The sequence below is a fragment of the Bos javanicus genome, chromosome 21, assembly GCF_032452875.1.
Source record: "Bos javanicus breed banteng chromosome 21, ARS-OSU_banteng_1.0, whole genome shotgun sequence".
Taxonomy (NCBI): Eukaryota; Metazoa; Chordata; class Mammalia; order Artiodactyla; family Bovidae; genus Bos; species Bos javanicus.
Window position 1 is genome coordinate 31,056,306 of NC_083888.1, and position 19,540 is coordinate 31,075,845.

Here is a 19,540-nt window from a genome sequence, read left to right on the forward strand (position 1 = left end):
TTTATGATAAAAAATTCTCAATAAAGTGGATATGGAAAGAATGTGCTTCAACATGATAAAGGTCATACATATTAAACCCATTAACATCACACTTTGTGGTGAAAAGCTTGGTGAAAGTTATCCTTCTAAAATCAGGAACAAGGCAAGGATGCCTGTTCTTACCACTCTTATTCAAAATAGTATTGGAAGTCCTAGCCAGAACAATTAGGCAAGAAAAGGACATAAAAGGCATCCAAATCGGAAAGGAAGAAGTAAAAATGTCACTAAAAATTTGTGGATGACATAATTTGACATATGGAAAACTCTAAAGATGCCACCAAAAAAACTATTAGACATAATAAATGAATACAGCAAAGTTGCAGGGCACAAAATCAACATACAAAAATCTGTTGCATTTCTACATGTTACCAATGAACCAGCAGAGAGAGAAATTAAAAAAAACAATTCTGTTTATAATCACAACAAAAAGAATAAAATGCCCAAGAATATATTTAACTAAGGAAGTGAAAGACCTGTACACCAGACTCTTAAGACATTGTTTTGTTTTGTAAGACATTGTTGACAGAAACTGAAGACATAAGTAAATGAAGGTATTCCATGCTCATAGATGGGAAAAATTAACATTTTAAAAATGTTGATATTGCCTAAAACAATCTACAGATTCGTGTGCAATCCCTATCAAAATCCCAAGGACGTTTTTCACAGAAATAGAACAAAAAATTCTATAATTTGCATGGAACCATAAAAGGACCCCCTCCCCACACACAAAGCCAAAGCAATCCTGAGAAAAAAGAACAAAGCTGAAGGTACCACACTCTCTGATTTCAAACTATATTACAAAGTCATAGTAGTCAAAATAGCATGGTACTGGCAGAAAAATATACAAACAAATGGAAGAGAATAGAGAGCCCAGAAATAAAATTAATTTACAATGAAAGAACAAAGAACATACACTGGAGAAAGAACAATTTCTTTAATAAATGGTGCTGGGTAAACTGGACAGTCACAGGCAAAAAAAATGAAACTTGACACACAAAATCAATTCAAAATGGATCAAAAACTTGAATGTAAGACCTGAAACCACAGAACTCCTAGAAGAAAACACAGATAGTTTGCTCTCTGACATTAATCTTAGCAACATCTTTCTAGATATGTCTCCTCAGGCAAACAAAAGCAAAAATAAACAAATGGCAAGTTAAAAAGCTTCTGCATGGCAAAGGAAATCATCAACAAAATGGAAAGACGATCTATGAAACAAGAGAAGGTTCCTGCAAATCATGTATACAATAAGGGGTTAATATCCAAAATATGTAAAGAACTCATATGCCTCAACAACAAAACAAACGCTCCAATTAAACAATGGGGCAGAAGAGGTGAACAGACATTTTTCCAAAGAAGACATAAAGGCAACTGGTACATGAGAAGATGTTCAGCATCATTCATTATTAGGGACTTGCAAGTGAAAACCACGAGGTGGTGTCACCTCATTTCTGTTAGAATGGCTGTTATCATAAAGGCGAGAAATAGCAAGTGTTGGTGGTAAGGATGTGGAAAAAAGGGACCACTGGTGCACTGTTGGTGGGAATGTAGATTGCCACAGCCACTTTGGAAATCAGTATGGAGATTCCTCAGAAAAATTAAGAATAGAACTACCACATGAACCAGCTCTCCCACTCTTGGGTTTTTAATCCATAGAGTACAAAAATACTAACTTGAAAAGATATAATGGGACTCTTAGGTCCATTGCAGCATATTTACAATAGCCAAAATATGGAAGCAACCTAAGTGGCCATCAATGGATGAATGGATAAAGAAGATGTGGTCTATATGTATACAATGGAACAGTATTTTGCCATGTGTGACAACATGAATGGGCATTGATGGTATTATGCTAAGTGAAATAAATCAGAAGGAGAAAGACAATCTCATTCATGTGGAATATAAAAGACTGCTGCTGCCAAGTCGCTTCAGTCATGTCCGACTCTGTGCGACCCCACAGACGGCAGCCCACCAGGCTCCTCCATCCCTGGGATTCTCCAGGCAAGAACACTGGAGTGGGTTGCCGTTTCCTTCTCCAGTATAAAAGACACCCCCTCCCAAAACACAGTAAATGAACACACCAAATAAAAACAAACACACAGAATCAGAGAACAGAGTAGTGGCTGCCAGAGCAGAAAGGGCTGGGGGGAGGGGAGTAGTGGCTACGAGAGCAGGAAGGGCTGGGGGGAGGGCACAGCGACTAAAGCCGATCGCCTATATGGTGATGGGGCAAGACTAAATTTTTGGTGGTCAGCACACTGTAGGATATACAGAAGTAGAAATATAACGTTGTACACATGAAACTTATATAATGTTATAAAGCTATGTTATCTCAGTAAGAAATTCAGAAAAAGTTTTTAAAGTGTGCTTCTTAACACACCAAAAATAGCTTGAGAATCTCAAGTTGGAAATCAGCTTTCTGGATGATTTTTGAGGTCCTTTTCCACTCTCAGTGTCCTAGAACTCTCAATATCTCTTTGAGCATGCACACACACGTGTGCATAGACTCACATAACAGACACAGGCATCGCCTCTCATGTTACACCCAGGAGCTGCCCTTGATGCAAGAGGCACAACTTGTGGGACACTGCTGCACCCAACACTGCTACAGAGATGCTCCTGCCCCAGGGCAGGTGTCCACAGTGTGAGCATCACAAATGTCTGACTGTTTAACACCTCGTTTTTTTATCAAGCGTGTGGGCAGCAAAATACAGTACACAAGCAGACAGAAAAACATACCTTAAACAAAATTACTTACAAATTTATTAAAATAGTCTCTTGAAGAAAAATAAAAGGCAACTACATTCAATGTCTGTTTGCAAACATGTCAACAGGAGACATGGCTGGGGTTCAGCAAGTAGTAATTTCATTTTTAAATTTAAAGGTCTTTATCCCTTTATCTGTATCTCACTGGAACTAAATGCTTTCTACTTGGACAAAGGTACTATTACACAGGAATACAAAAAGATTTTATTTTTTTCATAGTAACTTTTCCTCCCACTGGAATATCTTGGTCACATGACTGCCACTACAGTCACAGTTCTTCTACAGCTGGGCCAGGTCACAGGAGCAGCCAACTGACCTAAACCCTGCATTTCAGATACAGAAACCTAGGACCACAGAAGATGGGCTGTATTTTCCCCATGCAAGATAGAGGCTCTTCTGGGTTGCATGTGGGCAGGGGTTACCCAGGGATTTCCACGTGGAAAAATGCCCTTTGCTGACCCAGGGCAACAGCCCCATTACAGTCTCAGCAGGCAGGCTGGGCCGCTATCAAGGAACTGCTGAGCATCTGAAGGGCCCATTCTTCACTGAGCATGAACATACACTTCAAAATACAGATGTGCTCTCAAAGTGCACTCGTGAGTTCATCTGGATCATCCAAGTGCTAGAGAAGCCGTGGCAATGGGCCAATCCTCTTGCTGGGGAGACCACCCCTGGTTCTGTTCTCAGGCTGCAGCCTCTCCATAAAGCCCCACAGCAGCTCATTATAGTTCTATGTGACGGGTTAGTAAACCTAGCGTTGGATGCTACTTTCAGAGCCTCAATCACTGCCTAAGTGATTTCTGCACAAGGTAACCGAGAAACTTGTAGACAGGCCCTGAGGGACTAAAAGAGGCCAGCCCATGCATAAGCTAGGACCTCTAAATGTGGCCAAATGGGTATCAGGTGCTCAACTATATCACTGAAGTAATTCTTTCACTGAAAGGGCAAACATAAGGGTGGTAGGAGGGCAAAAAGAATACAAAAAAATTAAGAGTGTGAGGAGTTAGAAATAAGTGTTCTTTCCTATGGCTGTCACTGTTAGGAAGGCCTTTGACTCTCAAACACAGCAAGCAGAGCATACCTGTTGAGTCGATAAAGTGGACTTGAGAGCCCACTCATCCCATGAAAAGCTAGAGCATCACTAGTAAATCTCTCAATGAGGGGTCATGATGGGAATTTCTTTAAGGTATACGGTAAATATGGTTCTAGGTTATAATTATTTGAGTCATTTCATATTGTGTACCAACAGTACGTGAGATGCCAAGAATCATATGGATGTTTAAAGACAATATGGACTTCTTAAAGGGAAAGTTATTAATATAATGCTCCATAAAAACATCATATATTAAGCAGAACAATTCTTCACTTTAAGTAGTTCAAAATTGTGTAAATACATTAATATATACATACACAGACAGACACAGATACACATTCACACAATGTCTTCCTATAACAGCTTCCTCCCTGACCAACTCCTGCAGGTTCTTGGATGACAACCTAGATAACAGCTATCACTCTCAAGGCCAACTTACCTTAAATAGATCTGCAACTATTCCATAATCTGCCACTTGAAAAATTGGAGCTTCTGGGTCTTTGTTGATAGCCACAATTGTCTGTGAAATAAAAGCAAAGAGTTTTTAAAGAAAACATACCACATAGACTGATGGTTCTATTCTAACTTCTGTAACAACAAATTTGTATTCTTAAAAATGTCTACCAAATAAGATTAGTTTAATTTGTACTGGTATTGTAAATTCAGAAGTTTCTGGGTAGGAACATAACAAAAAATTATCTCTCATCCCTACCACAGGCCAACTGCAATATTTAAAAAAGGTTTTATATCATTATTTTTAAAAAGCTCTTTTTTAACTTATGAAAAAATGTTGTAGATAAGTAACAAATCGGAGAGGATTCTGGGAAGACGGCCAAGTAGGAAACACTGAGAAACTGTCTCCCCATCTACACAACAACTGAACTGGCAGAATCTTTCATGTAACCAGTTTGGAATTTTGGAATCTATTAAAGGTTTGCAACTTCCAGGGGAAGACTTGAATGGTAAACTGTAGCTCTTAGCAGAATAGCTGCTACTAAACCCCCATCTCTCATTCCTGGCGGCAGGCAGCTGTGTACATATTCCTGGAACAGCCTGCATACAGCTTATAGCAGTCAGAGTGGGTAAAAGAAACCTTGTCCTCTAAATACTGGGGATCTCTGCTTTGATCATAGTGTGTTGCACCTGATCACAAAGGTGCAAACAAAGACGAGGGTGGCTCTTGCTGTTGTACCTCAACCACTGTTTTCACCCACCTGTCAAAGTTATTCCCAGGGGGTTTAAAAGATTAGTGCTCTTCATTTTTCTCATTTTCCCTCTGTGGCATTTTCCCTCTGTGGTAGCCAGATATTAATGACTAGGACATTCAAAAGCAAATGCATATCAGAGGAAAACTACAAAGTGACCATACATGCCTAGGGAAAGGCACAGACTCTGAAAAGACTCCAGAAGCCCGTAAATTTATATACCTCAGGTTAACTCTTGGCACAGAGACAGTGTATAACAATCAAAAAGAACAATAAACAAAAACAGTAACAAATACAAAAAAACCCAGCATACTCTAGGGAAATAGAAGAATCTACTATATTATTGATTTAAATGTCCAGTTTTCAACAAAATAAAAATCACAAGGCAAAAAAAGAAAACAGTATGGCCCACTCAAAGGAAAAAAATATAAACAGAAACTGGGATATCTACTAGACAAAGACTTTAACATAATCATCTTAAAGATGTTTGAAAAAAAAAAAACTAAAAGGAGATGAGGAGAAGGTCAAGAAAACAATGTGTGAATGCAATGGAAATAGTGATAAAGAGAAAACTCAAAAAGAAACCAGAAAGAAATTCTGAAGGTAAGAAGTACAAAGTGTGAATGAAAAATTCACTAGAGGGATCCAAAGGCAGATTCGATCAAGCAGGAGAATGAATCAGCAAATTGGAAGATAGGACAATGGAAATTTTCAAGCTTGAAGAACAGAAAGAAAAAAGATTTAAGAAAAGTGAACACAGCCTAAGGGACCTGTGGACCACCATTAGGAGGACCAAAATATCTTATGGTGGTCCCAGAAGGAGAAGACAGAGAAGAGGGCAGAGAGAATATTTAAAGAGATAATGACTGACAACTCCCCAAATTTGATTACAGACATGAATAGAAACATCCAAGAAATTCAACAAACTTCAAGTAAGATGAATTCAAAGAGACTCCACACTAAGACACATAATCAAAGTTTCAAAAGCTGAAGATAAAAAGAGAATCTTGAAAACAGAGAGAATTGATTTGCTACACACAAGGGATCCTCAAGACTATCAGCAGATTTTACATTACCAACTTTGGAAGCAAGAAGGCAGTGAGCTGATACATTCAAAGTGGTAAAAGAAAAAAACTGTTGACCAATAATCCTATATCCATCAGAACTGTTCCTATAGTGACTTTTGCAGAAACTGAAAAACTCATCCTAAAATTCATATGGACTCTCAAGAAACCTCAAGTGGGACTTATAGACCAACGAAACAGAAGAGGAAGCCCAGAAATAAACCCTCACATATATGGTCAAATGATTTTTGACAAGGGTGTCAAGACCATACAATGGAGAAAAGATAGCCTTTTCAACAATGGTACTGGGAAAACCAGGTATCTACATACAAATGAATGAAGTTGGCCTCTTACCTAACACCGTTTACAAAAACTAACCCATAACAGATCAAAGATTTAAACATTAGACCTAAAGTTACAAAACACTCAGATGAAAAACATAGAGCAAAACTTGCATGATGATGGTTTTGGCAATGATTTCTTGAATATGACATGAAAGGTATAGGCAACAACAAAAAAACAGACAAATTGAACTTCATGGAAATTAAAAAAATTTGTGGCTCTAAAGGCACTATATGGCACCCCACTCCAGTACTCTGGCCTGGAAAATCCCATGGGTGGAGGAGCCTGGTAGGCTGCAGTCCATGGGGTCGCAAAGAGTCGGACACAACTGAGCGACTTCACTTTCACTTTTCACTTTCCTGCATTGGAGAAGGAAATGGCAACCCACTCCAGTGTTCTTGCCTGGAGAATCCCAGGGACAGCGGAGCCTGGTAGGCTGCCGTGTATGGGGTCGCACAGAGTCGGACACGACTGAAGTGACTTAGCAGCAGCAAAGGCACTATCAACAGAGTCAAAAGGTAACCTAGAGAATGAGAGGAAATACTTACAAATCATATATCTGATAAAGAATTAATATATGGAATATATTTTTTAAAACCTACTAAATTACTACTAAACTCAACAACAAAAAACCACACTGTCCAATTCAAAAATTGGGCAAATGGCTTTAAAAGCCACTTCTCCAAAGAAGATATATGAATGGCCAGTAAGCACATGAAAAAATGCTCAACATCATTGATCACTGAGGAAACGCAAATCAAAACTACAGTGAGATACCACCTCAGATCTAATAGGATGGCTACTGTCAAAAAAAACCATACCGGTGCTGAAAAGGGTGTGGAAAACTAAAACCCCTGTGCACTGTTGGTGGGAATGTAAAATGGTACAACTGCTGTGGAAAACATCATAGTAGTCCCTCAAAACATTAAAAATAAAATTACCATGTGACCCAGCAATTCCAATTCTGGATATATACCCAAAAGGACTGAAAACAGGGCCTTGAAAACATATTTGTATACCTGTGTTCATAGCAAAGTATTCATAAATGCTAAAACTTGGAAGCAACTCAAGAGTTCATCAATAGATGAATGGATAAGCAAAATGTGGTGTGTGTGTATAAACACACACATACACATATAATGGAATATTATTAGCCTAAAAAGGAAGAAAATTCTGACATATGCTACAACATGGATGAATCTTGAGGACATTATGCTAAGTGAAATAAACCAGTCACAAAAAGACAAATACCAAATGATGATTCCACTTAAAATGTACTTAGAATAGTCAAAACCATAGAAACAAAAGGTAGAATTGTGGTTATAAGTATATGGACTATGAGGTGGGAGACTGGGAAAATACCATTTAATGTGTATAGAGTTTCAGTTTTAAAAGATGAACAGAGTTGTAGAATTGGATAGTGATAATGGGTGCACAACATTATGAATGTATTTAATACCACTGTCAGTGTGTACATAGCTAATTTTACACTTAAAAATAATTAAGATGGTAAACTTTATGTTATGTACATTTTACCATGCAGAAGAATGTTTTAATGCAGTATACTAAAAATGTTGAATTTTCTGTATATAAATTAATAACCTGACTTAAACCAAACCAACCAAATATAACAGGAAATTTTTGTAGGTCATTGAAAATTTTTAGATATACTGAATAAAAACCACAGATAAAAAGTTTATTCATCCATTTTATATTTGGTGTGCTTTATTCAACAAGACAGAAGTCAACTTTGTCAAATCATGAGATATATATTATTAGAGTCAATTCTCAGCTTATTTCACTTATACAATGATCAGTATTTTTCCACCTATTAACAATATATATGTTTTAAACTTGTGACTATAAATGTTAGATTTCAACTTTAAAAAGTAACAAAGCCATTCCCTAATTCATAGGCTTTAAAGCTCAAACTATTTATTCTCTATATACTGCATTCCATTTAGCATTTTTAAATTACTATCCTGGGTCTACTGTGAGAATAGAAAAGTTAACTATCTAGTTGGCCTATTAAGTAAAGATGAATATTTAAAACAAAAAAGTTTAAGTCCTTATGTATGCAGCAAGTAAATGTAACAAAGTACTACGTCTCCTACAAAAACTACCACAAGTTCCTCTTAACTCCCACAAAATCTTTAAATGTAAAAGATTATAATGACAGATCAGTAACAGATTACAGAGAAACTGTCACTAAAAAACATGTTATGTTTACACAATTATTCTACTAATAACAGATTTCTTTATACACTACAAATAGTTTGGTATTCCCCACAGATGCTTCTAACACCATTGCAATTAAAGTAAAATTAGACTTTTGACTCTAATATGGTGTTATTTTAATTAAAAAATGATAATTTTTGAATCTTTGGAAGTAAAATTAAGTACTTCCCTGCCTATTACTCCATCATATGAAAACAGGCAGAACACCTTTTTCAAGTATTTTGATACAGTCTAACTTAAAATATAGTCTGTATGATATATGTGTAAATTCCTCTAAAAGGGCCCCGAGGCCTGAATATTCCAGAATATCTGAAATTGGCACACACTGCAGTCCAGGTAACTACTGATCCAGAGAAACATGCCATATATATTAAAGTGTGGGCGAAGACTATAATATAGCATGGTTTCAATATACACCTCAAATCTAGTCACAAGGACAAACATTTTGAATCACAGGCATTGATTTGCATCGTGGTCTTTCTCTTCTGGGAATAAGTAGCCTGCTTCACAGCTACTAGCAGAGATTTATTTAATTAACGATGGTTAATGATTTCCTGGAGGCCACCTAGTCAAACATCTGACAGTTTAATCATCTGAAAGCTTTTTCATCCCACTATATAAAAGTTATTTTTAAAGAAAGAGCATGTAATTGTGGGCAAAGAACCACCATAGTATTTAAGAAAAAAGATTTTGGTCAGTTACAGAATTCTCAGGTTACTGAAAGAATATTCTTGAAATATCAACTGTAAATAATTATGATAAAATCTTGTTTGTATTCTAGGGCTCTTTTAATATGTTCTTATAAATTCATACTCTTCTTCCTTATAGACATTTTAAAGCACAGACTGTATTCAACCTTATTAATAGGTATACAGTTTATATGCAGAGCAGGCTCTGGGAGTTGGTGATGGATAGGGGAGCCTGGCGTGCTGCAGTCTATGGGGTTGCAAAGAGTCTGACACAACTGAGCGACTGAACTGAACTACCAGACTTAAACCAATCACTCTATCTATGGCTGCGTCAGGTCGGCTCTGTAGTTGTGGCACATGGGCTTCGTTGCCCTGCAGCATATGGGATCTTAGTTCCCTGTCTAGGGCTCGAACCCACATCCGCTGCATTGGAAAGCAAATTCTTAACTACTGGACCACCAGGGAAGTCCCAATCCTCCATTTTAGAACTTAGCCAAAATTACAATCTAAGACTGGTGTGTCTCCCACAAAAGAGTTATCACAGGGACTATGTCATTTTCATTTAAGCAACTCCAGCATCTGTACAAAGTATATAGACTTAGTAAATATTTGTTGACTGGATGGACAGACAAATTATTGGCTCAAGTTTATTCTTACAGATTATTCCCCAACACGGGTCTCCTTAATTCAATTATTCCCTTTTTGCTTTGACATATACCATCTAGTCCATTTCTCCTCCAATCCAGCCCTGATGCCATGAACAAGAGAAGCAAAATTCTAGATACGTCTGAACAGGCCCAGCTAAAAACATTTTTGAAGGTTGCCGGTGTTTACTGGTTTTTTTTTTCTTTACCCTCTAATGCAGCAATAACATTTTCCCCACTGGCACTGCTGCTTTCAGAGCTCAGTGAAGAATCCTGCCATCCAACTGTGAAATCTGACTGGTTTTGGGCCAATTCATTTAGAGGTTACAAGGAGGTAGTGCATGCATCTTTTCAAGTTAGAAGTTAAACCTATTAAAAGTTTTATTACCTTTTCTATCAAACTTCCATCTGAATGAATAAAAGCAGGAGTGTCAGAGGCATCTCTGACTTCATGAAAGACTAAGTTCATAATTCAAACTGTGCATTGTTATGCATGAATTAATGTGTCATATTCTGAAATGTATGTTCACAGAGTCATCACACAGGACTTCTAGATAAGAGTCCAAGCAGCAAGTTAAAGTCAAGTGGCTCCTCTATATGCTGCATTTTTGACAATTACTAAGGTTCTGAGATGCTCCAATCCAAAATGTGTCAGTCACAATTTAGTAATGACCCAAGAAGACGGGCCTTGCTGATGTATGACGGTGGGACCATTAGGGGACTAGGGTGAAACAGAGAACCGGGTATCAGTACATCATAAACTAGATAGTCAGAACCTCATCAAGTTGTTTTCACCCCCTATTTTCCATCCACAAATTGTCAGAGCTGAAAGAGATCTTCCAACACGTGCATTTGGCAGACAAAGAACTGAGGTACAAACAAGACATGTCGGGGGGTAAGTCTGCAGGGGAGCGGGATTCAGGTTCACATCTCTTTCCATGATACACACGGCCTCTCCCACCAATGGTGCACCTTCAGGCAGGGCACAGTGGTGTATATACCTTCCAATCCCTAGGTTTGTGTTAAGGTGAACGGTTCCACTACACACACTGTAACTACATGGAGGCATACCGGTGAAACCTAAATTTTAAAATGTGAACACTTTTCCTCTTAGTATCATCACTGTTGTGTAGTTACCTTGCTGTCTTTCATCCCAGCTAAATGCTGGATGGCTCCAGATATTCCTACAGCAATATAAAGTTCCTGAAACAAAAGAGACCATATCATTAATATGCATTCATATATTACACCTTCCAAAGTACTTGCTATAACCAACCCAAGTCTTACACCAGAAATATTTTAAATAAAACAGATGCAAATATGTATTACTTAAATTATGCCTTCCTTCTTCCCTGATCTCCCTAACCCATAGTGCACACTTACCTCTGAACTCATAAAGTAGTGGTGGAACAATAATATTGGATAATAAGAGTTTTTGAGCATTAACTGTGTGTTGACCACTGTGCTAAGCATTTCACATCAACTGTTTCACTTAATCTCACAATTTGCTGTGAGGCCGTACTTTCTGTCTGTGCTACTCATTTGGATACAGCTCTTCAACTCACCACCCTGCATGGAGCCATTAACAATATACACACATTTCATATTAACATATAAATACATATTAAAGTATACTTTGACTTAGCTATTTGCTTCTCATGGATATTTGTTGAAGTGGTAATCAAGAGTGTATTTATTAAGCTTCACATTTAGAAAAACCAAATATACAAATCAGTCTCAAGGGTCACACACACACACACACAACCTCCTTAATTAAAAAATAATAGATTTCTCACAGGCACAGAATGAACCTTTGTATTTCTAACGCCTAATAAACGGGTCCCTGCACTGCAGTTTCCCAGTAAATGTGGATGACAGTTGCACCTCTTCCTACCCCTCTGCTTCAACTAATTATAAAGGGAATGATGACTGCTCTCTGTACTTTATCTAAAAATTAAAACTCACTATCATCATGGAAAACCGATTTAATAAGTGCTTAATTAAAAATGCTTAGTTGCTCTGTCTACTAGGGATAATTAAAACCTCAGCTGAAAAGCTTTCCCCACACATAAACTGAACAAGCCCTGGCTTGGGTAGGGGGTGCCTCTTACCATGTAACCAGGCTGACACGACAGTTCTGTCACGACTGACAGCACAGTCTCTCCTCAACATGAGTAATGTGGAAGGTACTGCAGGTGGCTCTGTCACACAGTTTTATTACAGGGCCAAGACTTCAAAGTCAATGACAATGTCAGGCGGCCCCACTTTGTCTTCTGCATGGCCCGTAATCTAATTCATGAGCGCTAGAGCTTTTCTTTAAAAAGCTCTTCAACAGCCGACCTTTCTAAAAAGGCTCCTCAGGATGCTCTAACGTACACAGAGTTGAGGACCAGTAAAAGAGATGAACCTCAGCTCGTGAGCAGCTTGAAACCTGTAACTTGACCCAGCACATTGATAGCGAATCTCTGGGTCTTATCTTTAAAGGCATAAAGTGTCCACCGCTTCTAGAGCAGTAGGATACCCTTAAGTACTCTGGAAAGGATACAACCTAGTCCCCAATGTGAGTTAATCATCTAAAAATCTACAGTGAGCTGGGTTTGCTTTTCAATTCAACCTGCTCATTAGTTAATCATCAAAAGCCTGAAAATAGAAAAGAGCACTTAGGCCTAAAGAGTCTGTGTCTTAGGGTGGGGAGTACACTACTGCAGAGAGCAAAATGTAAGGGGTGAGGATAAAAAGCAATCCCATGATTTTATCTTAAACATAATCCAATGCATAAGTTATGACCATACACCTTTGGATAATACAGTAAGGCCTTGTTATTATACTCTTATCAGACAATGACACTTGTATGACTAATAAAGGAGCACTACTATTTTGAAAAAGCTCCAGTATTTTCCACTGAAGACTTTACAGGTAACTTCAATGGATAATTTTAACATCATTCAATTTATTCTGACCAGCATTTCTTTTAAGAGAGAACATTCATTAAATTATTAATCACAGTATACTTACTAAATCCTACGTTCAGGAAAACCAGGCCAAAAAGTTCTAATGTAAAGATTTTTAAAGTAAGTTATTTAGATAGACACTGTCTCACTAACCACACTTCGAAGTATGTTCTCAAACCATATATTGGAAGGGATCAATAGTTCTATAAAGGGGTCTTTCTGACATACATGTCTACATTAAAATTCAGCAAGTCTTAAAAGCCTCTCCATTTGCATTATAAAATGCTAATAAAAATGCTGATTCACTCTGGCACTAAACATCAACATAAATATGATATAAATGAAATTTACATTAAACCTCCTGAGAAATGACTACCGCTGGCTTTAACCATAAATGTCAGTAAAGAAATAACAGATTCTGGGCCAAAGGAAACCAAAGGTGGTTCCAGGGTCATTCCCACCTTTCTAAAAAGCATAAATTGTCCACACAGGTAAATTTTGACCTGTTCCTGACCAACAAGAACTTATTTTACTATCGTGCAAACACAGTTCTCTGAATAAATAAGAAAAGCTTTGAAACAACAGCCCTGAACGAGTCCTGAGATTTTGGCTGCTGTTCTGAGATCTGATGGCTCTCTAAGACAGGAAGAGAGGCTTGAGGCTTTTTTTCTTTTTCAGAAAACATGTACAGGCAATTAGACTACAGTCATAGGATGCTTCCTCACGGTTCAGAAAGCATTTCTGTATTTCAATAATAATAATTAGTATGTGCAAAACCCTCCACAGATGCTAATTTACGGAGCACTTTAGACACTGCTTCACAACATAACAAGGCAAACCCTGCCCTGAGGCACTTTCTTTCTAAATCGGATGGTAGGTAAAAAAATCTGGAGCGAAAATGAGAGGTGATGTTGGAGGGGGGAACAGCAATTAAGGGTTCAAAAAGAGGTGGGATTAAAGAAAGGAACAGACAGAAAAGGAAGGAGGGGTAGTCCTGGAGATAAAGTTCTAACAGCTTTCACAAAGGGAAAGAAACTTAACTAGAGTAAGAAACTGGACGAAGGACAGCTGGTAGCAGTCTGGGTTAATCATCCTGCAATTCAAGGATGGAGAGGACGGTGGGAAGTAAAGCCATAGGCTTGGTAAAGAAGGGGCAGCACCTACTTCAAGTTCTGGCAAAAGAAAGGACAAATCCCTCTTTCTTTGCCAAGACCTAAAAAAGACTACAGCTGTAGCCTCATCCAAAGAACTCAGGAGCAGATGTCTACACTAGAGTGTGCTCAGATAACACAGGAATAGGGCTTGGAGACTGCTGCACCCAGTGTGGTTAACAGAGGTTTGCAAGAGGAGTATATCACTGCCGTTTAGAAGTTTAGAACCTAGGCTCTGGAATCTCACTGCCTATGCTGAAATAAATGCCAGCTCAGCCACCTAACAGACCTTTGACCGTGAGCCAATTATTTAATCTCTCTATGCCTCAGCTTGCTCATCTGAATAACTGGGATTGTAAGGCTTCAATCCTTAGCACAGAATCTGGTTTCCCAAGACACTGGTGTACCACTCAAGAACTGAGATTTATTCAAACACTGATTTTCTCAGCCCACTCAGTGACTAGTAGACTCCTGGGGTGGTCCCAGGGCTACCATATACAGCTGAGCAGGCTGTAATCTGAACAACTCTGGAGGGAAGCATCATTCATATCATAGTCATTATAGATCTGCATTTTTATTACAATAATTTTCCAACAGATGGCAGTAAAGTAACTAGAGAAAGGAGTATTTTTTCCCTTATTCATACAGAAGAGTTGTATGGACTAGCAGAAGTACAGGACAGCAAGAATCCCCTGTGGTACACACTCTAGAAGCTCGCAGTCAAACAACACAGGTTAAGGTAAGATCGTAAAAATCCGGGTGTGACAGAGCTCTGGGCTCTTATGCAACCCCTTACTTTCCATTCCTGCCAACAAGAAGCGGAATGGCCTTTAGAAGCAGGAAGCAGTTTGGGGGATGATGGTTCTCTGGAGTAATTTCTGTCCTTTGCCAAACAGGAGTCTACTTTTACAGCCTATCCCATCTGTTCCTGCTCCTTAGTCCTTCAAACAAAACACGCTTTTAGAAGAGGTTTTACTAGTCCGAGCATGATGACAAATCTGTATGTCTGAGAATTGAAAGACTGAAATGAAATCTTAACACTTTTACAGAAATCTAACCAACCTGGGGAATCAACATGGTCAGAGTATTCTCTGATGCATGATTTGGGTTTTGGCTGCTTTCTTCCGAAAGTATTTGCTAACATCACTCTCCTGCTTCACTCAAATCTTGGGCAGGAAATCCGGAATTCCAAGAGCATGTATTTCTGAGTCCTGCTCTCCAGAAGATCCTGGTGCAGATGCTAAGGAGAAAAGTGTTTCTTACTTGCACGCTGTGATTTTTACCTAACACTATTAAATCCAAAAGAGATATATAATATAAAAATATTGTAAGCCACATACTTTAAAATTTTCTATTAGCCTCATTAAAGTGAAACGAAATAGGTGAAACCAATTTTAATAATATAATCTCAATTAAATCTAGCCACATTTCAAGTGCCCAATATCGACATGTAACTTCATCATTATCACCGTGCTAGACAGCCAAAGATCCAAGATAATTTAAGAACAAGCTAAAGAAGGGAATTCCCTGGAGGTCCAGTGATTAGGATCGTACTTCCACAGACCAGAGACCAGATTCAATCCCTGGTCAGGGAACTAAGATCCCACAATCCGTGAGGTTCTGACAAAACAAACAAACAAACAAAAAACCAAAGTAAAGAAGAGCCTTCTTGTAAGCTCTATGAGGTACTGCAGAGCATGACAGTAAGACCTCAAGACAGAATGACATTAGCATCTTGTGTTAGCTTTGCTTTTATTGGCTCAGAATAAGATCATAAAAGGAAAGTCAGCAGAATGACAAGGCTGAAGATTAAATAAGGGAGCAGTCAATAGAGAAACACATAGATGACTCAAATCCACCAATTTTCAGGTATGGTAGACCATTATAAGAAAACCCAGATGAAAATGGCTGGTTTAAAACAGTAAATTTATACTCTGAAACTGATAATCAAATTTTGTTCTCTAGTAAGATACTCTTTCTTAAAATTTTAGAAAAACCTGAAGACTCTACCCTGAAAGGCTCACACTTCTCAAAAAAGCATACGGGCACACCCTGGAGACTTTGCACGTTCCAGACTACTGCAGTAAAGCGAGCGGTGCAATAAAACAAGTCACAAGAAGTTTTTGGTTTCCTAGTGTATATAAAAGTTATGTTTACACTACACTGTAGCCTATTAAGTGTGCAACAGCACTATGTCTAAAGAAACAACATATCTACCTACATTTTTTAAATGTTATTTTTAAATTAAATGCCTGCAGCTAATAGGATTGTTGGGATTATTAAGTAACACAATGCATGTGAAGTGCTCAAAATATGAGCCATTACTATTAATGCTATTCTTATTACTGAATGATCACTAAATCTTTAAACCAGAAGGCATTAGACAACCAACTGCCACATAAATCCCACTTTAAACTACTTGAGTGGTTTACTATTGTGATAGTAACTATCACTATATTAAGAGAAGTTGCTATTTAACTTGATACAATTCTTCTACTAGCTGTAAAGTTTGAATTCAGCCCAACTTTCTAGACAGTGCTGGCTGGCCTAGAAAGTTGAGGTGAGTTTCTTCACAAAATTCTAACATAATCTTCATACAGGGATACATGGCCCAGAGACAGCTACCAAGACATATCAAATTTGTCATACAAAAAATAATATATCAAGTTGAAATTACATCTTTTTTCCTAGAATTGGAACAGTATTCAGCCTGCAGCAACTTCTGTACTGCTTAAACAAGTAGAAATGAAAGATTTAAATGTTTACTTTTATGTTTATATAAAAATATGACTGTGAGAAGAGTGGTTAAATCTGGAGCTTTCAGAGCAGAAAAACTAAGCCAGTATTTCTTCGCCTCTTTAAAAATCAGGTTTAAAATTCCTTTTCTACAAAGTCTTGCTTTCCAGATTGGGGAAGGAATGTAAAAAGCTACATTTATTTGAAGATAAAAAGTTTAAAGACATCATATAAGTAGTTCTATTAAAAACTAGAATTCAGCAATCCTACGTATGTGCTTAAAAACAATACCGTAAGACTGCCTCGGATGAAACAAATTTTACAGAATGGCACATGCTCTTAACATTGTTTACTCAGAAGACTACAGAGGCATAACCTTAAACAGCAACTGTTACAACAGCTAAAACACAACACACATACCCAGGACAAATGCCAGGTTAGGAGTTAAATGTAATTCATCACAGGAAATAATGAATGTCTCTTTGAGAAGTAGATTAACCGAACTATATTTTCTAATTACTGCAAGTCTCTTGTGCATTAATATTGCTATATTTCATCCTGCTACTCATTTAAAAGGCCAAACTATTTCCTCTGTTTGCCAAATTGTTTTTAAGTCTCTTCTCTTTTTGGAAGAGGCCCCAAAATGCAAAGCACAACTGTGGCTCTTCTCTCAAACAGCTCTCTGCCTGTATTATGAAATTCTCAGACAGGTTTATGCCTCAACTGAGTTTCAAATGAATACAGAACTTTATGCATATTCCTGATATGAAGCTGAAGGTATGTCTCAACCATCAGATAATGCTCCTATACTAGGACTAACTTAGATTGTATCAGTATTTGAGATGGCACGTTAATCATCACAACTACATGAATTGTCTATAATATGCCAGTCACCATACTCTATATACATTATCTCACTTCACTATGACAATAGCTCTAAGGGGTGGAAATTTTTCTCATTTTATAGAACAGAAAGCACAGGCTCAAGGAGGCTTGATGAGTCATTCAAAGTTACACACACCTAGTAAAAGGCAGGCTTCTTAACCTTTGAGTTTAAGTTCAGTACTTCCACTACACCACAAATAACTCAATATTGTGACAGTGCTATTAATACCCTTTAACTGAAGTCACTAGTTTATTAAAACTCCAGTAAATATATTTATCATGGAGAAAAATCAGTAAAACAAGATGAGATGAACAGCTAACATAAGGTTATATGTAAAAAAAAAAGTATCAATTTTAGCTAACATTAGTTTTCACCCCATGTTACTAGATGTATCAGTTGATAGCTTATTTCTGAGTTCCTCATCCTGAATTAGGACATAAGCTACAACCTTTGATTTATCTAATGACCAGTTAGTTGCACATCGACTGAAATGCCTCTAATACAAATGCTTCACACAAAGGCACTGGCTACAAGGCCGTCAAGAAGACGACTCATGGAAGAGGCAAGACTTGGAAACCATTTCTTGTTTGTTGATGTCTTTGATGTTTAGCTTATGTAACCTATACAGAAAACTAACACTTTGGATAAAAACTTTCACCTGGCTTTCGATGAAGTCAATATCTGGTTCCAATAACTTTAATGGAAAAGGTCTAGAAACAAAATCAGAAAACTCATTTAAAAGAAACCTCTGTAGGTTTCTCATATGAATAGATATTCCACGGCTCAGTAGATGGACTTGGTGCTTAATTAGGCAGAGAATACATAGCTTGGGTTTTTTAGTCCAAGGTGTTTTAAAATCCTAAATTCATCCACAGATCGGAGTTCCTCTATATTCTTTTTACTGGCCCACCTTTCCCCCTAGAGAAGCCAATTAAATGTCATCTTCACGACCAGTCTAGTTATAATATGACCAAAGCAAGTGGTAATTTATACTTCTAGCATAGGTTTCATCACTCAGTCACTCAGTCATGTCTAACTCTTTGGGACTCTGGACTATGGCCCATCAGGCACCTCTGTCCATGGGATTTTCCAGGCAAGAATGCTGCAGTGGGTTGCCATTTCCTCCTCCAGGGGATCTACCTGACCCAGGGATCAAACCTGTGTCTCCCGCACTGGCAGGTAGATTCTTCACCACTAAGCCACCTGGAAACCCCACGCTGCTTCATTACGTGCCTTATTATTTTTGTTCAAAGTATAAGTTTAGTAACCCAGTTTCTCAAATACAAAGTTAAAAGATTTTTTTTTAATGGACAGTAACTAACTATATTGTGATTTAGAATTCAAAAGTTTAAATGTAAACCAAAAAAGGTGAAATTTCAGCTCTTGGTCTTTAAATACTGTTTTTAAATGTAGGTTTTGATTACATGATGCATAGAATCTGACATAAATTTTTCTTAATAGAGTATTTTTACAATAAAATATAACTTTTAATACTTAACTATTTTGCATGTAAATGTTTTGCATTTAGGTAATTAGCTTCTATACTAAATGCACAGATTTTCTATTGCAGGAAGACTTTCTTCAAGGACACCTAGAATGGCAGAAAGCAGTCAGTGTGTGTGTGTGTGTGTGTGTGTAGGCCATGCCCCACGGCTTGTGAGATTAGTTCCCCAACCAGAGACCGAACCTGTGCCCCCTGTAGCAGAAGTGCAGAGTACTCACCACTGGATGACCAA

At 37.8% G+C, this 19,540-nt stretch overlaps 1 protein-coding gene across 1 annotated transcript in view; it reads right to left on the reverse strand.

Moving 5' to 3' along the window:
- ETFA (electron transfer flavoprotein subunit alpha) overlaps window positions 1-19,540 on the reverse strand; it is a 69,654-nt gene that overhangs the window by 7,461 nt on the left and 42,653 nt on the right. Inside the window, exons 10-11 of the mRNA XM_061394721.1 lie at window positions 11,218-11,283; window positions 4,338-4,418 (exon numbers count right to left, since the gene is read on the reverse strand). Coding sequence (XP_061250705.1) covers window positions 4,338-4,418; window positions 11,218-11,283 — 147 coding nt within the window. The remainder of the gene's footprint in view (window positions 1-4,337; window positions 4,419-11,217; window positions 11,284-19,540) is intronic.